At 38.2% G+C, this 21,136-nt stretch overlaps 1 protein-coding gene across 1 annotated transcript in view; it reads right to left on the minus strand.

The window, feature by feature from the left end:
- The window catches only part of LOC124804913 (parkin coregulated gene protein homolog), a 101,638-nt gene that overhangs the window by 68,350 nt on the left and 12,152 nt on the right, over positions 1-21,136 (minus strand). Inside the window, exons 2-3 of the mRNA XM_047265294.1 lie at positions 16,477-16,648; positions 3,938-4,087 (exon numbers count right to left, since the gene is read on the minus strand). Coding sequence (XP_047121250.1) covers positions 3,938-4,087; positions 16,477-16,648 — 322 coding nt within the window. The remainder of the gene's footprint in view (positions 1-3,937; positions 4,088-16,476; positions 16,649-21,136) is intronic.

The following is a 21,136-nucleotide window of genomic DNA, read 5'->3' on the forward strand; positions in this document are numbered from 1 at the left end:
TTCTAAGTCACCTGAAGTGGATGATGTGTCTTTGTTATTTAGATGACATTATAGTGTTCTCAGAGACATTTGATGAGCAAAAGAAATCAAAATACTTGGATACCTTGTGTCAAACAAAGGTGCGCGACCAGACCCAGAAAAGGTGAGATCCATAACGGAATTTCTTATTCCTAAAAATATTAGAGATGTGAGAAGCTTCCTCGGATTATGTTCTTATTGCCGTGGTTTTATCAAAGACTTTTGTATCAAAGTCAGACCACTCCAAGAGTTGTTAAAAGCAGATGCTAAATTTATCTGGGGTGGTGCTCAACAAGATTCTTTCGATGTGCTGAGAAAAGCTCTGACGACTGACCCTGTACTTGGTCTGTATGATGAGAGAGCAACTACAGAACTACACACAGATGCCAGTGCTCGGTGCTGTTCTGGTACAAAATTCAGATGGAAAAGATAAGGTTATAGCCTATGCTTCTAGGAAACTTACAAAAGCTGAGAGACACTATTCAACTACAGAAAGAGAATGTCTTGCTGTGATCTGTGCCATGTGCAAATTTCGACAGTATCTCTATGGAAGTCCAATCAGAATTGTTACAGAACATCATTCACTTTGTTGGTTGACAGGTCTTAAGGATCCAACAAGATGACTCGCTAGGTGGGAATTATGCCTTCAAGAGTATGACATTATCGTAATGTACAAAAGTGGGAGAAAACACTAAGATGCCGACTGTCTCTCAAGAAACCCTGTGCAAGACCATCAAGACATTGATGAAGGTAGTGACTGTCTCGACTGTCTTGCTGCACTCCAGGATCTCTCAGCTCAGCAGAAGGAGGATGCCAAGATATTTCAAATTATGCTTGCCTTAAATCGGTCAGAGGATGTGAATGGCAATTTAAGGTGGTTAATGGATTACTTTGCAAGAAAAACTTTGATCCGTTTGGAAAGAGGTGGCTACCAGTGATTCCTAAAGATATGTGCTTAGATGTTCTACAGAAATTCCATGACACACCTGAGGCCGGTCATTTATGATTTATTAAGACATACAATAGGATCCACAAGAGATTTTTCTGGCCAGGTTTATTTAGGTGTCTGTCACTATGTGTCACACTGTCAAGAGTGCCAGAGGAGAAAGGCAGTTACTCAGAAATCACCTGGTGCCTTTCCAGTGTGTTGGGATTAACCTCCTCGGATGATTTCCAATGTCTGCTAGTGGCAATAGATTGATTACTGTTTGCACTGATTATCTGACACGCTAAGCCATTACAAAAGCCGTGAAAACAGCCGAAGCATTCGAGGTAGCCAAATTCATCATGGTAGACATTGTATTAAAACACGGTGCCCCAAGGTTGTTAATCACAGATCGAAAGTTTTTCAATCGAATCTTGTGACAGAGATAAACCATCGGTGCAACATTACTCATCACATGACGACAGCCTACCATCGGCAAACTAACGGGCTTACTGAACGCCTTAATAAGACCTCGGCCATCATGCTATCGATGTTCATCAGTGTTGAGCAGAGCAACTGGGATGAGGTGCTACCTTTCATGGCATTTGCCTACAACACCGCCAAACAAGACACCACAGGATTTACGCCATTTTACCTGGTGCATGGGCGTGAGGTGACGATGACGATGGACACTGTGTTTCCATTACATCCTGAGGACATGGACGATGACTACATCAGTCAGGTGTTAACCAGCGCTGAGGAAGCTCGGCAGTTAGCTCAACTCCGCACGCTGCAGGCTCAAGAAAATGATCGCTGAAGGTATGACACGAGCCACTGCCCTGTTGTCTACCAGCCTGGTGGCCTCATCTGGATCTTCACTCCTGTCTCTCTGAGAAGCTCCTCAGGCACTACTTTGAACCTTATAAGGCTGTAAGACAGTTGTCTGATGTTACTTATGAAGTTGAAGATTTCAACCCCGACACAAGATGATGAAAGATCAGAGATACGGTCCACGTCCATCAAATGAAGCCCTATAAGGATCCTGCAACCCAGGGTAAATTCGAAGCTCCAGTGACAGGCAACAAGTGGAAAGGTGATGAAGAGCGTAGCAGCAAAGGAAGTTCTAAGAAGATCACCACCAGGGTGAACATCAGTCATCCGGAGTCGGAGTATGCAGGACCGATGACTCGTTCCCGGACTAAGGGGACCTAACACCGGGACGCTGTTCTCTTAAGGAGGGAGAAATGTCGCAGAAGAAGCTGTGGTGTCATGGTTATGATACTAGACTGTTGCATGGATGCTCATGAGTTCAAAGCTCACCTGAACAGTAAAATTTTAATTTCTATATTCAGTTCGAGTACATTCTAGAAGTATCCACACATGTCAAGAATCATTAACTGGTATGTTCTGTAACTGTACATATACCGTATGTATTCTGGCCGAAGACAGTTCACTCTGCGCTTTTGTATGTGCAAGTGCTGAATAAACCTTCATTCAGTGAAGTTAGTGTTTGTCATTCATCTAATTACACCTTCTTCTATGTGACAATAGTCTAAAATCTCTGTACAAAACACAGATTAGGTTTATGGGATGATAGTTTTTTATTTTGTGATTGTTTCCTTTCATGTGAAGCAATTTTATCATTGCTTTGTTCCATGATACTTGAACTGATGCACGGTCACTAGACGAAACAAAAATTTTTGATAGTTGCTCGTAAGTTTCTTCATCAGCAAACTTCAAAACATCGACAGACAACTTATCATAATCAGGATCAGCACCCTTCTTCAAAGTATCAATAGCATATTTGACTTCCAAAGGAAGTATGTCCAAAATTTTGGGTGCATTGGAGAGGTCATGTAGTGTTGTAAATAGCTTTTGTTATGCATACAATTTAAAATTTCTGCTTTATTAGTAAGTCTGACATTGTCTCTGTAAGTTGCAATAATCTGCTTCCAGCAATCATGAGTTTTCATTTGAGCTTTTTTTCCCTCTAACTGGATCTTGGAATTTTCTTGAAATCACCCTCCATTTCTTTTCTCAAGTTTACATTCATACAGTTTGGAATATTCTCTCATGTCACGATAAGATCGGATTTTAACTTCCCTTCATATTTTAGGTAAACTGTTAGTTTTATCTTAGTTGATCTTTAATCTTACTTGTGCCACCCCTGCCGAATCTCGAAATCTTAGTTAAAGGACTTGCTTAATGTTTTCTTTTTTTTTTCTTTTTTTTTTCAAACTTCATGAGATTAACAGTATTTCTCTTCAATCTCAGAAGTTTAAGCCTTTCTCCCTTGAATTTATGTCAAACCTCGACCTCAATAGTTCGTGATCACTGCCAGTCTTGAATTTGTTTATAACAGAGATATGCTTAGTAATATGAGGGGAATTCAACTGTGTGAAGTCAATTTCATTTTTAACATTGAAGTCGGGGCTTTTCCACTTCCATTTCTCCTTAAGATGCTTGTTGAAAAACGCATTTATTACAGGCATCTTAGTAAATTTTACAATTTATGCTAGTCACACTCCTCATTCATTTTCATCAATCTCATAGTTACAAACTACTATTTTGCCCTTTTTGTGTGACTGAGGAAGTTTTTGTTTTCGTTTTTTCCACACTTGTCATTTTAATGCCAACAGTAATGTGGTTCACTGTACTTGTTATTTTCATGGGAAATGTTTAGGAAAAAAAAAGTTACAGAAATTTGAATAAAATTGTTTACTCCCAGTTTTATTTCCATCAGTCTGCAACAGACAAAGCTGACAACGCTTTGATGATATTTGACGCTTTACCTTGATGAAATTCATAGAAGCAAATGAAAATTTGGAGCCTATACTGTTGTAAGAAATCAAATTATAAAACACAAATACAATACACTGCAATGCATTTAATGAAATAGTAGTTTCAACATAAATAATATTTTTAATGGTGGACTTCAGTCTGTGACGTCACTTAGTTATATGCTTTACACATACTCACTGCATCAGTACTCACCATTTTTATTTTTGAACAGATTAAATACAGGTAGTATTTGCCTGTAATATGGAACAAGGGCTTCTCCCACCATATCAGCACTCATAACCAACTGCTGCATCACCTTCAGTGTTGTGCAGACTACATCATGCTTTCTCGTATTTAAAGCATCTGGAGCAATATAGAGAAAGAGAGATTAAGAAATTTGCTGCCAGTTCAATACTGAGCATTTGAATAACAAGAGGTAATGAAAATTGTATACACAAGAATTAGAATCATTTTTATCTGTTACAAAAATTTCTCTCATTCATTTCATATCGTTCAGGGATATCTTATGAAATCCATGTCCTCAACCTTTTCAGACATTGCAATATTAGTAAGAAAATGTAAATGCTCTAGTAATTGGTGTAATGACAATATTAAGAAAACGGTAGATTTCTACTCACTATATAGTGGAGTTGATGAGCCAAAGACAGGCACAACAAAATGACAGCTAAACAAGTATGCTTTTGACCAAAAGGCCTTCCTCCGAATTAGGCAACATACATAAGGCCTTTTGGCCAAAAGCTTACTTGTTTAGCAGTCTTCTTGTTGTTTCTGTCTGTGACTCAACATCTTTGCCAAATGGTGAGTAGCAATCTGTCCTTTTCATAATATTGACATTATTCCACCCTAGTAATTGGTGTATTATAAGAAAATAACTGATAACAGTCAGGCTGGATACTTAGAAACTCCACTTGACTGAGACACTAAGATGAGTAATAAATGGTATACTGTAGCTAATAAATCACTATAGAGGTTTTCCTTCTGTGAGAAAGAGAAGTATAAAAGAGAGAGATATGCATCAATGTATTTCAGATGTAAGAAAGGATGGCAGCTAGAGTGATGATGGCATGTTCAGTTATGACAGCATTTTATAGGAAAGACTGAAATGGAAGTGAGATGGAAGTTGGGGGAGAGAAGAAAGCAGCTTGAAGAAGAATAAAGACACTTTAACATATGGGAAACAGAATTAAAATAGCATAAGCAGTTATTTGCAGACTTTTTTAGAAGTGCCCTGGGGTTTAACTGCAGCTGATTAAGTAATGTATTTGTAAGAAGCATTTACAGTATTTAAGTTCATAATTGTAATAAGATCACATGTGAAATACAGAATGCAAGACAGAATGAAGATTTAAACAAGTAGTAAATTGAGCTATGAAGAGAAAGCCACAGTGGAATCCGACTAGGGAAAAAAAAGTGGGGCATCAATGTCAGTGGCCTTCCTTTTGCAGATGATATGGCCCTACTAGACAACACCAGAGAAGAAGCTGACGACCAGACCCTCAACCTGTAAACTAGCAGAAAAAATAGATCTCAAAACCTCCACTGAAAAGACAAAAATGATGTCAAATATAAAAAAGCACTGAAAAATTTTAAAATAGGAGGATAATAAACAGAAATTACCAAAGAATTCAAATATCTTAGAGAACAGGTCAGCTGGAATGCCTCTGAGGAAAAGGCAATTGAATTTAGAAGAAACTAGGCTTTCAACTCACCAAAAACACATAGTTCCATCTCGTAAGATGCAAAAATAACGCGGTAACTGAATCAGAGGCTCCATACACAGCCACATGACTGTCCAACTGAAAGGCTGGAGATCAAAGAAAGGAAAGTATTATGAACAATCCTAAGCCTCAAGCTCCATAGTAACAAAGTAATCCACATCTACATCTATTCTCTGCAAACCCCCGTGAGGTTCATGGCAGAGCATATGTCCCACTGTACCAGTTATTTAGATTTCTTCCCATTCCATTCACATATGGAGCAGGTGAAGAATGATTGTTTGAATGCCTTTGTTAATGCAGTAGTTATTCTAATCTTATCCTCATGATCCCTATGCAAGCAATACATAGGGGACTGTAGTATATTCTAGCGTCATCATTTACAGTCCGTTCCTCAAACTTTGTTAATATCCTTTCTCGGGGTAATTTATGTCATTTCAAGAGTCTCCCAGTTCAGTTCCTTCAGTATCTATGTGACACTTTCCCATGGATCAAACAAACTTGTGGTCAATACCACCCCCCCCCCCCCCCCAGTCCTATTTGGTATGCATCCAACACACATGAACAATATTCAAGAACTGGTCACACGAGAAATTTGTTAACAATCTCCTTTGTAGAGTGACTGCACTTCCCCACTATTCTACCAGTAAACCAAGGTCTATCACCTGCTTCACCCATGAGTGAACCTATGTGATCATTCCAGTTTATATCCCTGCAAAGTGTTATCCCCAGATATTTGTATGAGTTGGCCAATTGCAACAGTGACTAATTGATATTATAGTCATATGATACAATGTTTTTCTTGTTTTGTGAGGTGCACAATTTTATATCTCTGAACACTTATAGCAAGTTGTCAATTTTTGCAACGCTTTGAAGAAATCTTATTAAGATCTGACTGACTATTTAAGCAGCTTCTTTCAGAGAGTACTTCATTATAGATAACTGTATCATCTGCAAAAAGTGTGAGTTTATTATTAATATTGTCTGCAAGATCATTAATATACAACATGAACAGTAAGGATCCCAACACACTTCCCTGGGACACTGCCAATGTTACTTCTACATCTGATGGTGATTCTCCATCCAAGATAAAATCCTCCCTACCTAAATGTCCACAGTCCAGTCACAAATTTCACCTGATACCCCATACGATCAAACTTTTAAATAAATCTGGTAATGAGTCAAATGCTTTTTTGGAAATGAGCAAATACTGCATCTATCCCCCGGTTTTCATTCAAAGATTTCAGTACGTCTTGTGAGAAAAATGTAGGTTGGGTTTCACATGATAGACATTTTCTTAGCTCATGCCAATTAGCATGGAGGACATCATTCTGTTCAAGATACTTCATTATGTTTGAGCTCAGAATATATTCTAAGCTTTTATAACAAACTGATGTCAAGGTTATTGGCCAGTAGTTTTGTGGATCACTTCTACAACCCTTCTTGTAGATAGTTGTGACCTGGGCTTTTATTCAAGAGCAGAGCATTGTTTTTTGTTCAAGAGATCTTCAATATATTATAGTTAGAACAAGGACTAATTTAGTCACAAACTTAGTATATAATCTGACGGGGATTCAATTGGGCCCTGGAACTTTGTTCGATTTCAAAGACTTCAGCTGTTTCTCAATACCACTGTCATTCATTTTTTCAGTGATACGAGGATTAAGTTGGGGCAACTTTCCTCCGTTTTCCTTTGTAAAGAAACATTTGAAAGTAGAGTTAAACATTTCAGATTTTGTTTTTCTACCCTTAATTTCAGTTACTGTGTTATTCACTTAGAACTGGACACTAACTTTGGTGCCAATAACAGCCTTTACATATGACCACAAGTGCTTTGAGTTTTGTGAGGTATCATTTGACGATATCCTACTATGGTAATCATTGAAGGCATCATGTATTGCTCTCTTGACAGCCAAACACCTTTCATCCAGCATCTCTCTGTCTACAGCCCTAGGCATTGTTTTACACCTATTATGCATTAATCTCTTTTTCTTTAGGAGTTTCTTTGCAGTGAGTATATACCATGGAGGTTCCCTCCCATTACAAACTGGTCTAGTTGGTACTTATCCATCCAGTGCATGGTCAACTATTCTTTTAAACTTGAGCCATTGTTCCTCTACATGCTTCTGCCCTGTGCTGAAAGTTTCAAGTTACTCACTGAAATATGACACTTTTGATTCTCTATCTAGTTTACTGAAGATATATATCCTTCTGCTCATTTTGGTTGTCCTTTGTGCTTTGGTCATCATTGTTACCACAACCACATCATGTCACTGATACAAGTTTCGATGTGGGCATCCTTAAAGAGGTCAGGTCTATTTGTTGCAATCAGATCCAACATATTTCTATCATAAATGGGATACCTAACTACATGTTCCAGGTAATTTTCAAAGAAGGCATTTAATAATGTTTCACAGGATATCTTATCATGCCCACCACAAAAAAAGTCATTTTCCCAATTAACTGTTGGCTGATTGAAGCCTCCACCGATGATTACAGTATGATTGGGGAACTTAAGTACAAGTTAACTGTGGTTTTCTTGAAAGTTTTTGGTCACATCAGGAGATGAGTCTGGTAGGCAACAGAAGGATCCAGTTTTCATCTTATGTCCACCCCTGACACTGAGTCTTGCCTAAACAATCTCACATGTAGCTTCAATTACTATCTTGGCGGTTTTGAGTTTCATGTCTACTGTGAAAAACAAACCACCTCCATTTCTCATTTGCCAGTCTGTTCAATATATGCTTAAATTTTCCCCCAAAATGTTGCTGGTATCAATTTCAGGTGTCAACCAGCTTTCTGTGCCTAGTATTATGTGAACTTCACTACTTTTCAGGATTGCTTCAAGCTCTGGCACTTTTTTGCAAATGCTTCAGCAGTGTAACATTAGGATTTTAATATTCTCATCTGTGGCAGGCATTTCTTTTGATCTTACATGGATACTTCTGGGTATCCTACAGCTACCATTATCTGGATTCGATGGAGAGTCACCTAAACTAAAAGAAACCCTTCTGTGCACTCCACACAGTCAACTACCTGAGAATCAGAAATTAAACCCTTTATTAAATAACTGAGAAGCTTTCAGGCACAATGAGGAAAAGAGGTTTTGATTTTTATGGACACATTCTGAGAATAAACCCAAATACAGAAAAAAAATGATATTTCTGCAACAAAAAATTAGACAAATTGATTTAAGGAAATCCTCAGTCATAGGAAGTATGTTCACAGCTACAAATGTAAAATGGAGAACAAGAAAGAGCAGTTCCAAGTCAAAATCAAAACCAAATGAATGATCCGATCAACAAAAGAAATGAAAGTGAGATCAGAAAGAATGAAAAATACTGAACTAAAAGAAGAGACAGAACAATGAAAAATGATTGAGTTAATGTACTCCAATAATAACAATAATAATAATAATAAATAATCTTATGACACTCCCAAAATAAAGCAATTTTTGGACATCACACAGATTATTCTTCCAAAGTGTCAAGTAACAATAACAAAGTTTTTTTTTTCCACGATATTCTTTTCACAGAATAGAAATGAAAATATGACATCGTTTTGAGGTTTCCATACATTTTTAATTTATGAATCTATAAATACTGTCACATGTGTTTGTTTGTCTCAAATTTGTTGCAGAGCACTTAACACTATGAAACTGAAATTACTGAAAAATAACAGCTGTAAATTTAACATGTATATATAGATTATGCAGAAATTTATTTTGCATGAATATAAAATAAAACAGATTAGAGAAATATTTGCTGCACCTTCGTATGATGCTTGAAATAATGCATAGCAAATGAGGTGTTGATTGAGATGCAATTCCCTGTCCTGATACTTGACTGATTCTCTATCGAAAAATTTTTGAGACTGAAAAACAGTTGGAACTTTTTTTACCCATTTCAACATAGATAATAGAAGTATGTCAAGGCCACAAAACAATAGTTGCACAGTCTGCATAATCAAACAGAAAAATATACTCCACTAGTCTTAAAAATTCAAAAATTCTAAATTGACTCTCTGAGCCCCAACAATACAAAAAAAAAAAAAAATTAAATTTTTCACAAAACTGACCTTTTTAGTTGTAAGAAGCACCACCTACAAGAAATTGGCAAAATTAAACAATCAAATTATTTTAAGGAGATGGTTTCACTCAGGAATATGCTTTTAAAAATTTTTACAATACTAACCTAACAAATGTAAGGATTTAGAAGCATATATAACTTAGGGAATGATAGAAATTGCCTACAAGAAAATTAAAGATCCCTTCGAAGAAAAGAGAAGCAACTGTATGAATATAGAGATGGAAAACCAGCACTAAGCAAAGAAAGGGAAAGCTTAAAAGCAAAAAGAATATATAGGGGGTCTATACAAGGGAGATGAACTTGAAGGCAACATGGAAGAGGACGTAGATGAAGATTAGATGGGAGATACTGCAAGAAGTATTTGACAGAGCACCGAAAGACATATGTGTAAACACAGTTCCAGGGGTGGACGACATTACATTAGGACTACTCATAGCTTTGGGAGAACCAGCCGTGACAAACTTCCATCTCGTGTGCAAAATGTATGAGACAGGCAAAATACCTCAGACTTCAAGGAGAATGTAATAATTCCAATTTTGAAGAAAACTGGTACTCACAGGTGTGAATATTACTGAACTGTCACTTTAATAAGTCACGGCTGCAAAATATTAACACAAATTCTTTTCATAAGAATGGAAGCTGACCTGGGGCAAGATCAGTTTGGATTCCAGAGATGTGTAAGAACACGCAAGGCAATACAGATCCTATGACTTACCTCAGAAGACATGTTAAGAAAAGGTGAACCCACATTTATAGCATTTGTAGACTCAGAGTAAGCTCTGGACAATGTTGACTAGATTACTCTCTTTGAAATTCTGAAAGTAGCAGAGTTCAATACAAGGAGTGAAAGGCTGTTTACAACTTGTACAGGAACCAGATGGCAGTAACAGAGTTAAGGGCATGAAAAGAAGCAGTGGGTGAGAAAGGAGTGAGACACCATTGTAGTCTATCCCCAATGTTATTCAGTCCGTACATTGAGCAAGCAGTAAAGGAAATCAAAGAAAAGTTTGGAGTACGAATTAAAGTTCAGGGAGATGAAATAAAAGCTTTAAGGTTTGCTGATTACATTGAATTCTGTCAGAGATAGCAATGGACCAGAAAGAGCAAATGAAGAGAACTGAAAGTGTCTTGAAAGGAGGATATAAGACGAACATCAACAAAAGCAGAAATAGATAATGGAAAGTAGTCAAATTAAATCAAGTGATGCTGAGGCAAGTAGATTAGGAAAAGAGTCACTTAAAGCAGCAGATGAGTTTTACTTTTGGGCAGCAAAGTAACTGATTATGGCAGGAGTAAAAAGAATATAAAATGAAGACTGGCAATAGTAATAAAGTGTTTCTGAGGAACAGAAATTTGTTAACATCGAATATAGAGTTAAGTGTTAGGAAGTATTTTCTGGAACTACGAGGGCTGTTTTTTTACGTGGGCGACAGAAAGTGGACATGCGCTGTAGGCTACTGCGCAACTCTCTCACTACATACCCCACCATTGACGATCTCAAGGCATTAGTCTGCATTGTACTACAGCCACGTAAAAATGGCTGCCGTCATTGTTGCTGCTGCCAAGTGTGAATAATGAAGTTAATTTGCTTTCTGCAAGCAGAAAGGAATAATGCAGCAGTAATTCATCAGAGAACGAGCCGAGTGTAAGGTGATAGCTTCATGACTGATGGTGTTATGTGTGAATGGTGCCAAAAGTTTAAAGATGGCCAAAATGACGTGCATAATGACGGGGGCAAAGGACGCAAGTCTGTCGTTACAGCCAACCTTGTTGAACGAATTGACAGAATGAATTAATAGAGGGAAACATTCCACATGGGAAAAATATATCTAAAAACAAAGATGGTGTGACTTACCAAACGAAAGCACTGGCACGTTGATAGACACACAAACAAACACAAACATACACACAAAATACTAGCTTTCACAACCAACGGTTGCTTCGTCAGGAAAGAGGGAAGGAGAGGGAAAGACGAAAGGATCTGGGTTTTAAGGGAGAGAGTAAGGAGTCATTCCAATCCCGGGAGCCGAAAGACTTACCTTAGGGGGAAAAAAGGACGGGTATACACTCGCACACACACACATATCCATCCACACATATACAGACACAAGCAGACATCTTTGTCTTTAAATATGTCTGCTTGTGTCTGTATATGTGTGGATGGATATGTGTATGTGTGTGCGAGTGTATACCCGTCCTTTTTTCCCCCTAAGGTACGTCTTTCCGCTCCCGGGATTGGAATGACTCCTTACCCTCTCCCTTAAAACCCAAATCATTTCGTCTTTCCCTCTCCTTCCCTCTTTCCTGATGAAGCAACCGTTGGTTGCGACAGCTAGTATTTTGTGTGTATGTTTGTGTTTGTTTGTGTGTCTATCGACGTGCCAGCACTTTCGTTTGAATTGACAGAATGGTTAGAGAAAATCATATGTTCACCATTACTGCTTTATCTATGGAAATTCTGGAAATTTCAAGATCTGTTGTACACTCTATCATTACTGAACATTTAAGCTACAAAAAACTTTGTGCTCGTTGGGTTCCAAAAATGTTGACGGATGCCCACAAAAGTCACCAGATGGTGTCAGGTTTGAATTTCCTTGACCATTGTCACGATGAAGGAGAGAACTTTTTGAAATCAATTGTTATTGGAGATAAGACTTGGATCCAATACGACACACCGGAAACAAAATGACAGTCACAAATCACCGAACAAACCAACAAAATTCAAACAAACATTCAACAACATGAACCACTCAACAATGGATGCATCCAAAATCACCGAGCAAACCAACAAAATTCAAACAAACATTCAACAACAGGAACCACTATCAACGCAGCTGCTTACAGTGAAACTTTAGGACATTTGCGCAGAGCCATTCAAAACAAACGAAGAGGTATGCTGACTTCAGGAATTGTGCTGATTCATGACAACGCTCGTCCACACACTTCTGGCAAAACCCAACGGCTCCTTGAACAATTTGAATGGGACATTTTCGATCATCCACCATACAGTCCTGACCTGCACCCACCAACTTTCACCTTTTCCCTGAACTGAAGACGTGGCTAGGAGGGCAGCTCTTTCAAACCAACGAAGATCTTCAAAACAACATCAATGCTCATTTAAACTCATTGGCGGCAACATTTTTTGAAGAGGGTATTGCAAAGCTTGACCACAGGTACGATAAATGTCTCAATCTTTTATGTGATTATGTTGAAAAGTTACCATAAGTATACAAAACTTTTGGTAATAAAATCATTGTTTTCTATGAGCTTGTCTTTTATTTAATAGCCAACCGGAGATTTGGGGGGGGGGGGGGGGGGGGAAACAAGCCGTCGTATTTGTATGGAGTGTAGCCACATATGGTATGACACATGGACAATAAGCAGATTAGCAAGAAGACAATAGAAGGTTCTGAAATGTGGTGCTGCAGAATACTGCTGAAGATTAGATGGGTAGATAACATAACTAACGAGGAGGTGCTCAATAGAACAGGGGAAAAAAGAAATTTATGACACAACCTGACTAGATGAAGGGATCAGTTGATAGTAAACATTTTGAGTGATCAGATGATCACCAATTTAATACTGAAGGAATGTGTGGGGGAAGGCGGGTAAAAATAGTTGAGAGACCAAATTACAGTAGTTAATTTGGAGATGAAGAGGCTTGCACAGGATATAGTAGCATGGAGAGCTGCATCAAGCCAGTCATTGGCCTGAAGACCACACCCCAACAGCAACAATCTTTATTATCACAGTGATAAATGAATACAAGAAGAAGTTGGCAAAAGTAACAATAAATTATTTTAACCTGTTAAGTGGATATTAAATGTGCACACGCTTCTTCCTTAGTGGGTCATTTGTGTCAGTACACCCTGGTGCAGTGGTACTGTGCACTTTTCTCATACATAAAATTTTTTTTTTCGAGTTTTCTGTTTTTTAATTTAAATTGATATTGGGTGGGAATGAATACAACATATATTGGAGAAGTAACAAAAATTTGTTTTCATGATATTACTTAATTACACCAATTACTTTCAAGCAATTAAATACTGTTTTGAGAAACTAGAACTCACAGTGGTCAATTTGATACCTCATTTGTCCATTTCCCACTCTACATTTGGCTATACTGAGTGAGGTGGTGTAATGGTTAGCACACTGGACTACCATTCAGGAGAAAGACAGTTCAATTCCCTGTCCAGTCATCCAGATTTAGGTTTTTCCATGTTTTCCTTAAACTGAGCCAGGCAAATGCCCAAATGATTCCTTTGAAAAGCACCTGGCTGATTTCTTTCCCAAGTTCTTTTGTAATCCAAGCCTGTGCTCTATCTTGAATGACTGTCAATGGAATATTAAAATCTAATCTTCTTTCTTCTTCCTCCACATGGCTATGAAAATTCAGACAAAAACCCATTGTGTATTTTATATGGAGTCTTTTTTAGACTCTGCTCAAACATGCATTTGGGTCAAGATTTAAGGCTGCCTTTTAATTTGATAGAAGGAAGGGCTGTGATATTTCCAAGCAGGGTATTGACCACCTTCAAAGTAGTTTATGCTATTATGTGGCTAATTATTTTCTATTTTGATTTTAGCTTGACAGTGTGCAGGTCAAGATAACAGTTTCATTGTTTTAGCAAACAATGCTGCTTTTAATATGAATACATTTGTAAAGGTAAGCACTTTCAAGTTAAGAAATAAGTTATGGAGTGACAGTGGCTGTTTTTCTGTTCAGTTTTAGTTAAATGTTTAAAACTGCCTATGTTCTTGCACAAAACATTTCTAACATATAGTTATAATTCAATAGGAAAAATACATGTTAGCACAGTTTTTAATACATACATATCCTTTCAGTGTTTACCATTTTTGTTCATGGCTGTCTTGCATATTTAAGAATATTAGTAACTGTCATTGTTTGCTTTTATGATTAATTTTAAGAGTACAGCATTTAAATGTGTCATTCTAATGAAAAAATAAATAAATAAGAAAAAGATGTAGTAAAGAACTTCCTAATCATCACTAAGTCCTGGACAAAAGATACTCATAGTTCTCAAAAAAGAATTTTTGTCTTACATCACTAAAAATAAAGAGTCAGTGGAAGCTTTTATGTGATTTCATTTCTAAGACAGTTTTCCTCAAGATGTATTGTGACAAAGGAAATCATAGGATTGTAATAAATATGAAACAGATTATGAAACATTAGGAATTCCACTGTGAAGGATATTCAGTGATTTACATGTATGTTTCTGCAGAGAAAATAACTTAGTGGCCCAATATTTGGGGACACAGGTGGGCAGACTCTGGAAAAAGACTTTACTGAACTGATAGCATGTTCGCAGTACAAATATACTATGAACTGCCTACGAACATGCTTCTTGCACTCTTCCATTAATACACATTTAAATCATTTCCTTACTTTTGCACAGACTGCAAAAATGAGCAGAAGCTCTTTAAGAATGGAGACAATCCAAGTTAGTAAAACACTAGGGAACATATAAATTAGTGTCAGCTGAAAAAAATATCAAGTGGCATAAAAGTAGAACAGAGATACTACATTCAGATTACAACTTTGGAAACTGTCAACTTACAGTACAGTTGCTTTACATTTGGTGTCTTATGGCTTCCAATTCATATTTATACAGACACCTTTTAAGTCAACACTTTGTACATGAAAGAGTGCTCTTAGCATTCAAAAATTTATGTATGCTCATTCCAACAGTGTTTTTAGGTCAGTTTTACATGACGCAGGTAAGGAAATAGTGATTGAGTAAACATATCAAATTTCTGCATGTTACAGGTAACATGTACAGTGGGCCTTGCTTTTTTCATTTTTTTATTTTTAAAAAAGGAAACACAGAATCTTCTGCACCTGTTTCCTTATTGACTTAAATCCACATTAGAGTCCTAGTTTCAAAAGTTGTAGTTCCATTACATGTTATTTTGTATCTCTGTCAGTTGAGTTCCAGGTAGTCCTGTTTTAACAAGTCTTGCTCCTTTGTTTCATTTAGTGAGTTGCTGATTTTTTTTTAAAAAAAGGAAAAAAAATACTGAAACACTCTCTGATGTAACCAAATAAAAGAAGTATACAGGTTGATGTCAGAAATGAGCAACTGCAGAATTCTGAATCCCAAGAATTTAGCTTTTAAGACTCACAAATCTGGTATGTTGCAATTAGGGTGGCCAATTCTATCATATTTCTGGGGATATTCTGTACTATAGTAACTTCTTTGATCCTCCCAGCTCCCTTATTGACTGCCTGTTTCTCCAGTATATTTTGTCAAAGATCACTGTTGTAAATATTGATCCCATTAAGTGTTACCTATAGTTCAAATTCCATGACTGACAGATCTCAAAAACCTTTTATATAACAACCAATCTACTGTCAGTCAACATATAGTCTCTTTTTCTGTTCATGCTTCTATCTAAAGAAGATGGTTTGGCTCAAGGAAAGTGAGGAGCACAGAAAGAATGATATAGCCATAGTGTCTAGAGGGGTTATGCGAGTGAGAATGTTTAATCAGTTCTAGGTCAGTACCAGCAACACACAGATGTGTTCACATCATATGCAGAGCCTTCCAATTTTTTTTATATTTATATCTCTACTGTCACCCATTCCAAAAAAATGTGTTTTAGTTGCGCAGTGGAAAATTATTGTCACTAAATTTCCCTTGAACTTCCATTAAAACCATGGTCAGATGCTGGTCATCTCCCTTAAAACCATGATCAATTGTTGGTCACCCTACATTCTATCCTCTGTTTGTATCCTACTCCTCCTTTTCGAACATGACTATTGTCCTGTAATTAGGCTATTTCTGCTGCTACTTCTGGCAAATTTCTGCAACTTCCTAGCCTTATGTTTTGTATACAGATCTTGTGGTGTAGAATAAGTAAACTTCAGGACAGAAAGTTGATAAATTAAAAGTGTAATAAGTATTACTTTTGATGGGTATAATAAGCTGTGGTATAACTGGTACAATTTTTGGACCACCATGTTGCATCATGTCTTTTATCCCTTGCTGTGCGAAGAACTTATAAGGATATTCAGTCTCACTTAACCCATCAAAAAATATTGGCAAGTAGTGATGGTAGTCCAGTTTCTCCACTTCCACCTGGAAAAAAGAAAAGAAATAAAATTACTCAATGTGTTTCCTTTGGGATAGCCACAATGTTATAAGCTGGCAACACATGACTGTATTGATTAAATACTTCCAAAGAACTCAAAAGTTAAGTGCATCCAAAATCCTACTGATATCTTGGATTTTGCACAGCCAAATATCAAGCTGATCTCCTTCATGTATAATAACTAATGTTTCATCTAGTTGTTCATTTGTATTACAGCATCTGATATCATAGACATAGTTAATTTCTCATCAAGAAGTGTACTAATGACTCTGCAGGATTGCTCAGATAGAATATGTCACAGATAATCCCACCCATCTCAGTTACTATTTTTATTTTACTCAAAATATGTGCATGAAAAATCATAGAAACACATCTGACCATGACATTTTCTCTCAGAAGTGAAGGCTGTGGCCCAACGACATTAATCAAAAATTTATAAAATGACTAGGCTAGCAGCAAAAGTAATTGTGGTTACAATTATATAATGTAATGATATGCAACTACAACATTTCCTGCCCTATTACTGAAGTTTCATCACAGCTGACGACTTTACCAGAACACTGGCTGCTGCCAATATTGTAACAGAATTGCAACAATCTGTCTCTCAAGAGGCCAAATCAGGGGGGGGGGGGGGGGGGGGGGGAGAGAGAGAGAGAGAGAGAGAGAGAGAGAGAGAGAGAGAGAGAGAGAGAGAGAGAGAGAAAAGAAAAGAAAAAGAAAAGGCCTGAAAGTTTCGAATGAGGATATAATGAAAGCTGTCAAAGAAAAACAGGATGCATATATAAAATACTTCAGCAACCCCACTACTGAGAACAAACAATACTATAAGGAGAAAAGAAATAACGCTAAATGCACAGTAAGGAAAGCACATCAGGAACACTGGGGTAGGTTTATTTCTAATATCGAACATAATATCCAAGGAAGACAAGAAATGGCATATAGGGTTGTAAAAACTTTAAACACAACAGAAAGAAAGAAGACACACATAAATGGTATTGAACAAGAACAGTGGATAAATCATTACAGCGAGTTGTGGTATGATCATACAGCACAAGAAACTGAAATTGAACAACTAGACGAGAAAGGATTAGATGAAATACTGTCTGACGAATTAACATCTGCACTAACATCACTTAAGAACAGAAAAGCAACAGAAAAAGATGGCCTTAATGCTGAATTATTAAAATATGGAGGAATGATACTACACCAATGACTGCTGCATCTCTTCAATGAATGTTGGAAGAAGAACAATATTCTCAAAGACTGGAAAACAGCTCGAGTGATATCAATTTTTTAAAAAAGGAGATAAAAGCCTATGCAGTAATTACAGAGGAATAAGTTTACTGGACTCAGCATACAAGGTGTATGCTAAAATTATAAAATACAAGACTCAAAAACATAGCAGAAGCAGTACTGCATGAGGAACAAATGGGTTTTAGGAAAAGACGCTCCACAATAGATGCAGTTTTTATTCTACAACAAATAACAGAAAAACAGAGAGAGTACAATAAAGAAACACATGTTGATTTTATCAACTTTTTTTAAAGCTTTTGACAATGTCAACAGGCAGAAACTTTGGAAAATAATGACAAATCGTGTAAATCCAAAGCATTTAGTAAATGTGATGAGAAGTTTACATCAAGACACAAATATCACTCTGGATCTCAATGGTAAAACAACTAATGAGATACCAACTAACAAAGGACTATGACAAGGCTGCTGCATCTCTCTAACTCTCAACATCTACATTAATGAAATAATACATATATGGAAATCAGAATTTCAGAAAGGCATCTACCTAGACAGGAACATTCTTTTCAATAGTTTACTATATGCTGATGATGCAGTGATCCTAGCAGACAAGGGAGATGGCCTTTGGAAAGGAATCTACTTGCTAAAACAAATAAATGCAAAATATAACATGAAAACTTCAAAAGAAAAAACTAAGACAATGGCCTTCATGGGGAAAGAACCAATCAGAACCAAAATAGTGATAGATCAGAAGATTTTAGAGCAAGTAAGCCATTTCAATTACCTCAGATGTGAAATGACATATGGCTACAGCATAGATATTGAAATTAAGCTTAGTAAATTCAGCTAGGTATGCAGAACAATGAACAGAAACCTAAAGAATAAAGCCAGGAAAGACACACAAATTAAATTTTACAAAACTGTTGCAGTTCCCACACTGTTATATGGAAGTGAGACCTGGGTGGTTACCCAGAAGCAAGAAGCCAGATTCAGGCACAAGAAATGAAATTCTCATGGTTTTAAAGATTGCACAGGAGAAGACAGGCTAAGAAATCAAGATATTAGAGAAGAACTGCAAATCTTTAGCCTCAACGATAAAATTCGAGATTACAGAAGAAAATGGAACAAACATCTACAAAGAATGGAGAGTGAGAGACTTCCCTTAAAGGCAAGAAATTATAAGTGTCATGGGAGAAGAGACAGAGGAAGAGATGGGTACTGTAACAGGCAATTCCTTCCTAATACCTGAAGAGAAGAAGAAGATGATGATGAAGAAGCTAATGCTCAGAATATGTTAACAGCTTTTGCACATTGTGTGCAGCTGAAATTCTAGTTCATCCTGCATGAATTCGTCCATTGTGTAATAGCATTTCACTGTCAGTGTCTCATATAGCTTTCTTTTAAGTGGACCTAAATTCATCTGCATTAGCTTGTTCCCTTTTAATTTATTGTAAATTTTCATTCTCATGTACTGAGGTCAATGGGCCTACAGTCTGAGGCAATGGATGAGAAACATAAAATATTCTTAGCTTCTTGTATCACGCGAATGAACAAAATTGTTTCCCTCAAATAATTATTGTCTGATGTAATAAAAGACAATAATCTCTCACATATATAGGGGTGGCAGAGTTAATATTTTAAGTTTTCTGAATAATAGACAATATGGTTCTCTATGGCTTACAGTGCACTTATTTCAAATGATCTCTTTCTGTATCCACTGTACATTTGTTGAGTTACCCTAAAACCATTACCATACCTAAAATCAGATTCAAAGTACACTCCTGGAAATTGAAATAAGAACACTGTGAATTCATTGTCCCAGGAAGGGGAAACTTTATTGACACATTCCTGGGGTCAGATACATCATATGATCACACTGACAGAACCACAGGCACATAGACACAGGCAACAGAGCATGCACAATGTTGGCATTAGTACAGTGTATATCCACCTTTCGCAGCAATGCAGGCTGCTATTCTCCCATGGAGACGATCGTAGAGATGCTGGATGTAGTCCTGTGGAACGGCTTGCCATGCCATTTCCACCTGGCGCCTCAGCTGGACCAGCGTTCGTGCTGGACGTGCAGACCGCGTGAGACGACACTTCATCCAGTCCCAAACATGCTCAATGGGGGACAGATCCGGAGATCTTGCTGGCCAGGGTAGTTGACTTACACCTTCCAGAGCACGTTGGGTGGCACGGGATACATGCGGACGTGCATTGTCCTGTTGGAACAGCAAGTTCCCTTGCCGGTCTAGGAATGGTAGAACGATGGGTTCGATGACGGTTTGGATGTACCGTGCACTATTCAGTGTCCCCTCGACGATCACCAGTGGTGTACGGCCAGTGTAGGAGATCGCTCCCCACACCATGATGCCGGGTGTTGGCCCTGTGTGCCTCGGTCGTATGCAGTCCTGATTGTGGCGCTCACCTGCACGGCGCCAAACACGCATACGACCATCATTGGCACCAAGGCAGAAGCGACTCTCATCGCTGAAGACGACACGTCTCCATTCGTCCCTCCATTCACGCCTGTCGCGACACCACTGGAGGCGGGCTGCACGATGTTGGGGCGTGAGCGGAAGACGGCCTAACGGTGTGTGGGACCGTAGCCCAGCTTCATGGAGATGGTTGCGAATGGTCCTCGCCGATACCCCAGGAGCAACAGTGTCCCTAATTTGCTGGGAAGTGGCGGTGCGGTCCCCTACGGCACTGCGTAGGATCCTACGGTCTTGGCGTGCATCCGTGCGTCGCTGCGGTCCGGTCCCAGGTCGACGGGCACGTGCACCTTCCGCCGACCACTGGCGACAACATCGATGTACTGTGGAGACCTCATGCCCCACATGTTGAGCAATTCGGCGGTACGTCCACCCGGCCTCCCGCATGCCCACTATACGCCCTCGCTCAAAGTCCGTCAACTGCACATACGGTTCACGTCCACGCTGTCGCGGCATGCTACCAGTGTTAAAGACTGCGATGGAGCTCCATATGCCACGGCAAACTGGCTGACACTGACGGCGACGGTGCACAAATGCTGCGCAGCTAGTGCCATTCGACGGCCAACACCGCGGTTCCTGGTGTGTCCGCTGTGCCGTGCGTGTGATCATTGCTTGTACAGCCCTCTCGCAGTGTCCGGAGCAAGTATGGTGGGTCTGACACCGGTGTCAATGTGTTCTTTTTTCCATTTCCAGGAGTGTAGCTTGTATAAGAAATTTTGCCAGTCC

This window comes from Schistocerca piceifrons, chromosome 1 (genome assembly GCF_021461385.2).
Source record: "Schistocerca piceifrons isolate TAMUIC-IGC-003096 chromosome 1, iqSchPice1.1, whole genome shotgun sequence".
NCBI classification, from domain to species: Eukaryota; Metazoa; Arthropoda; class Insecta; order Orthoptera; family Acrididae; genus Schistocerca; species Schistocerca piceifrons.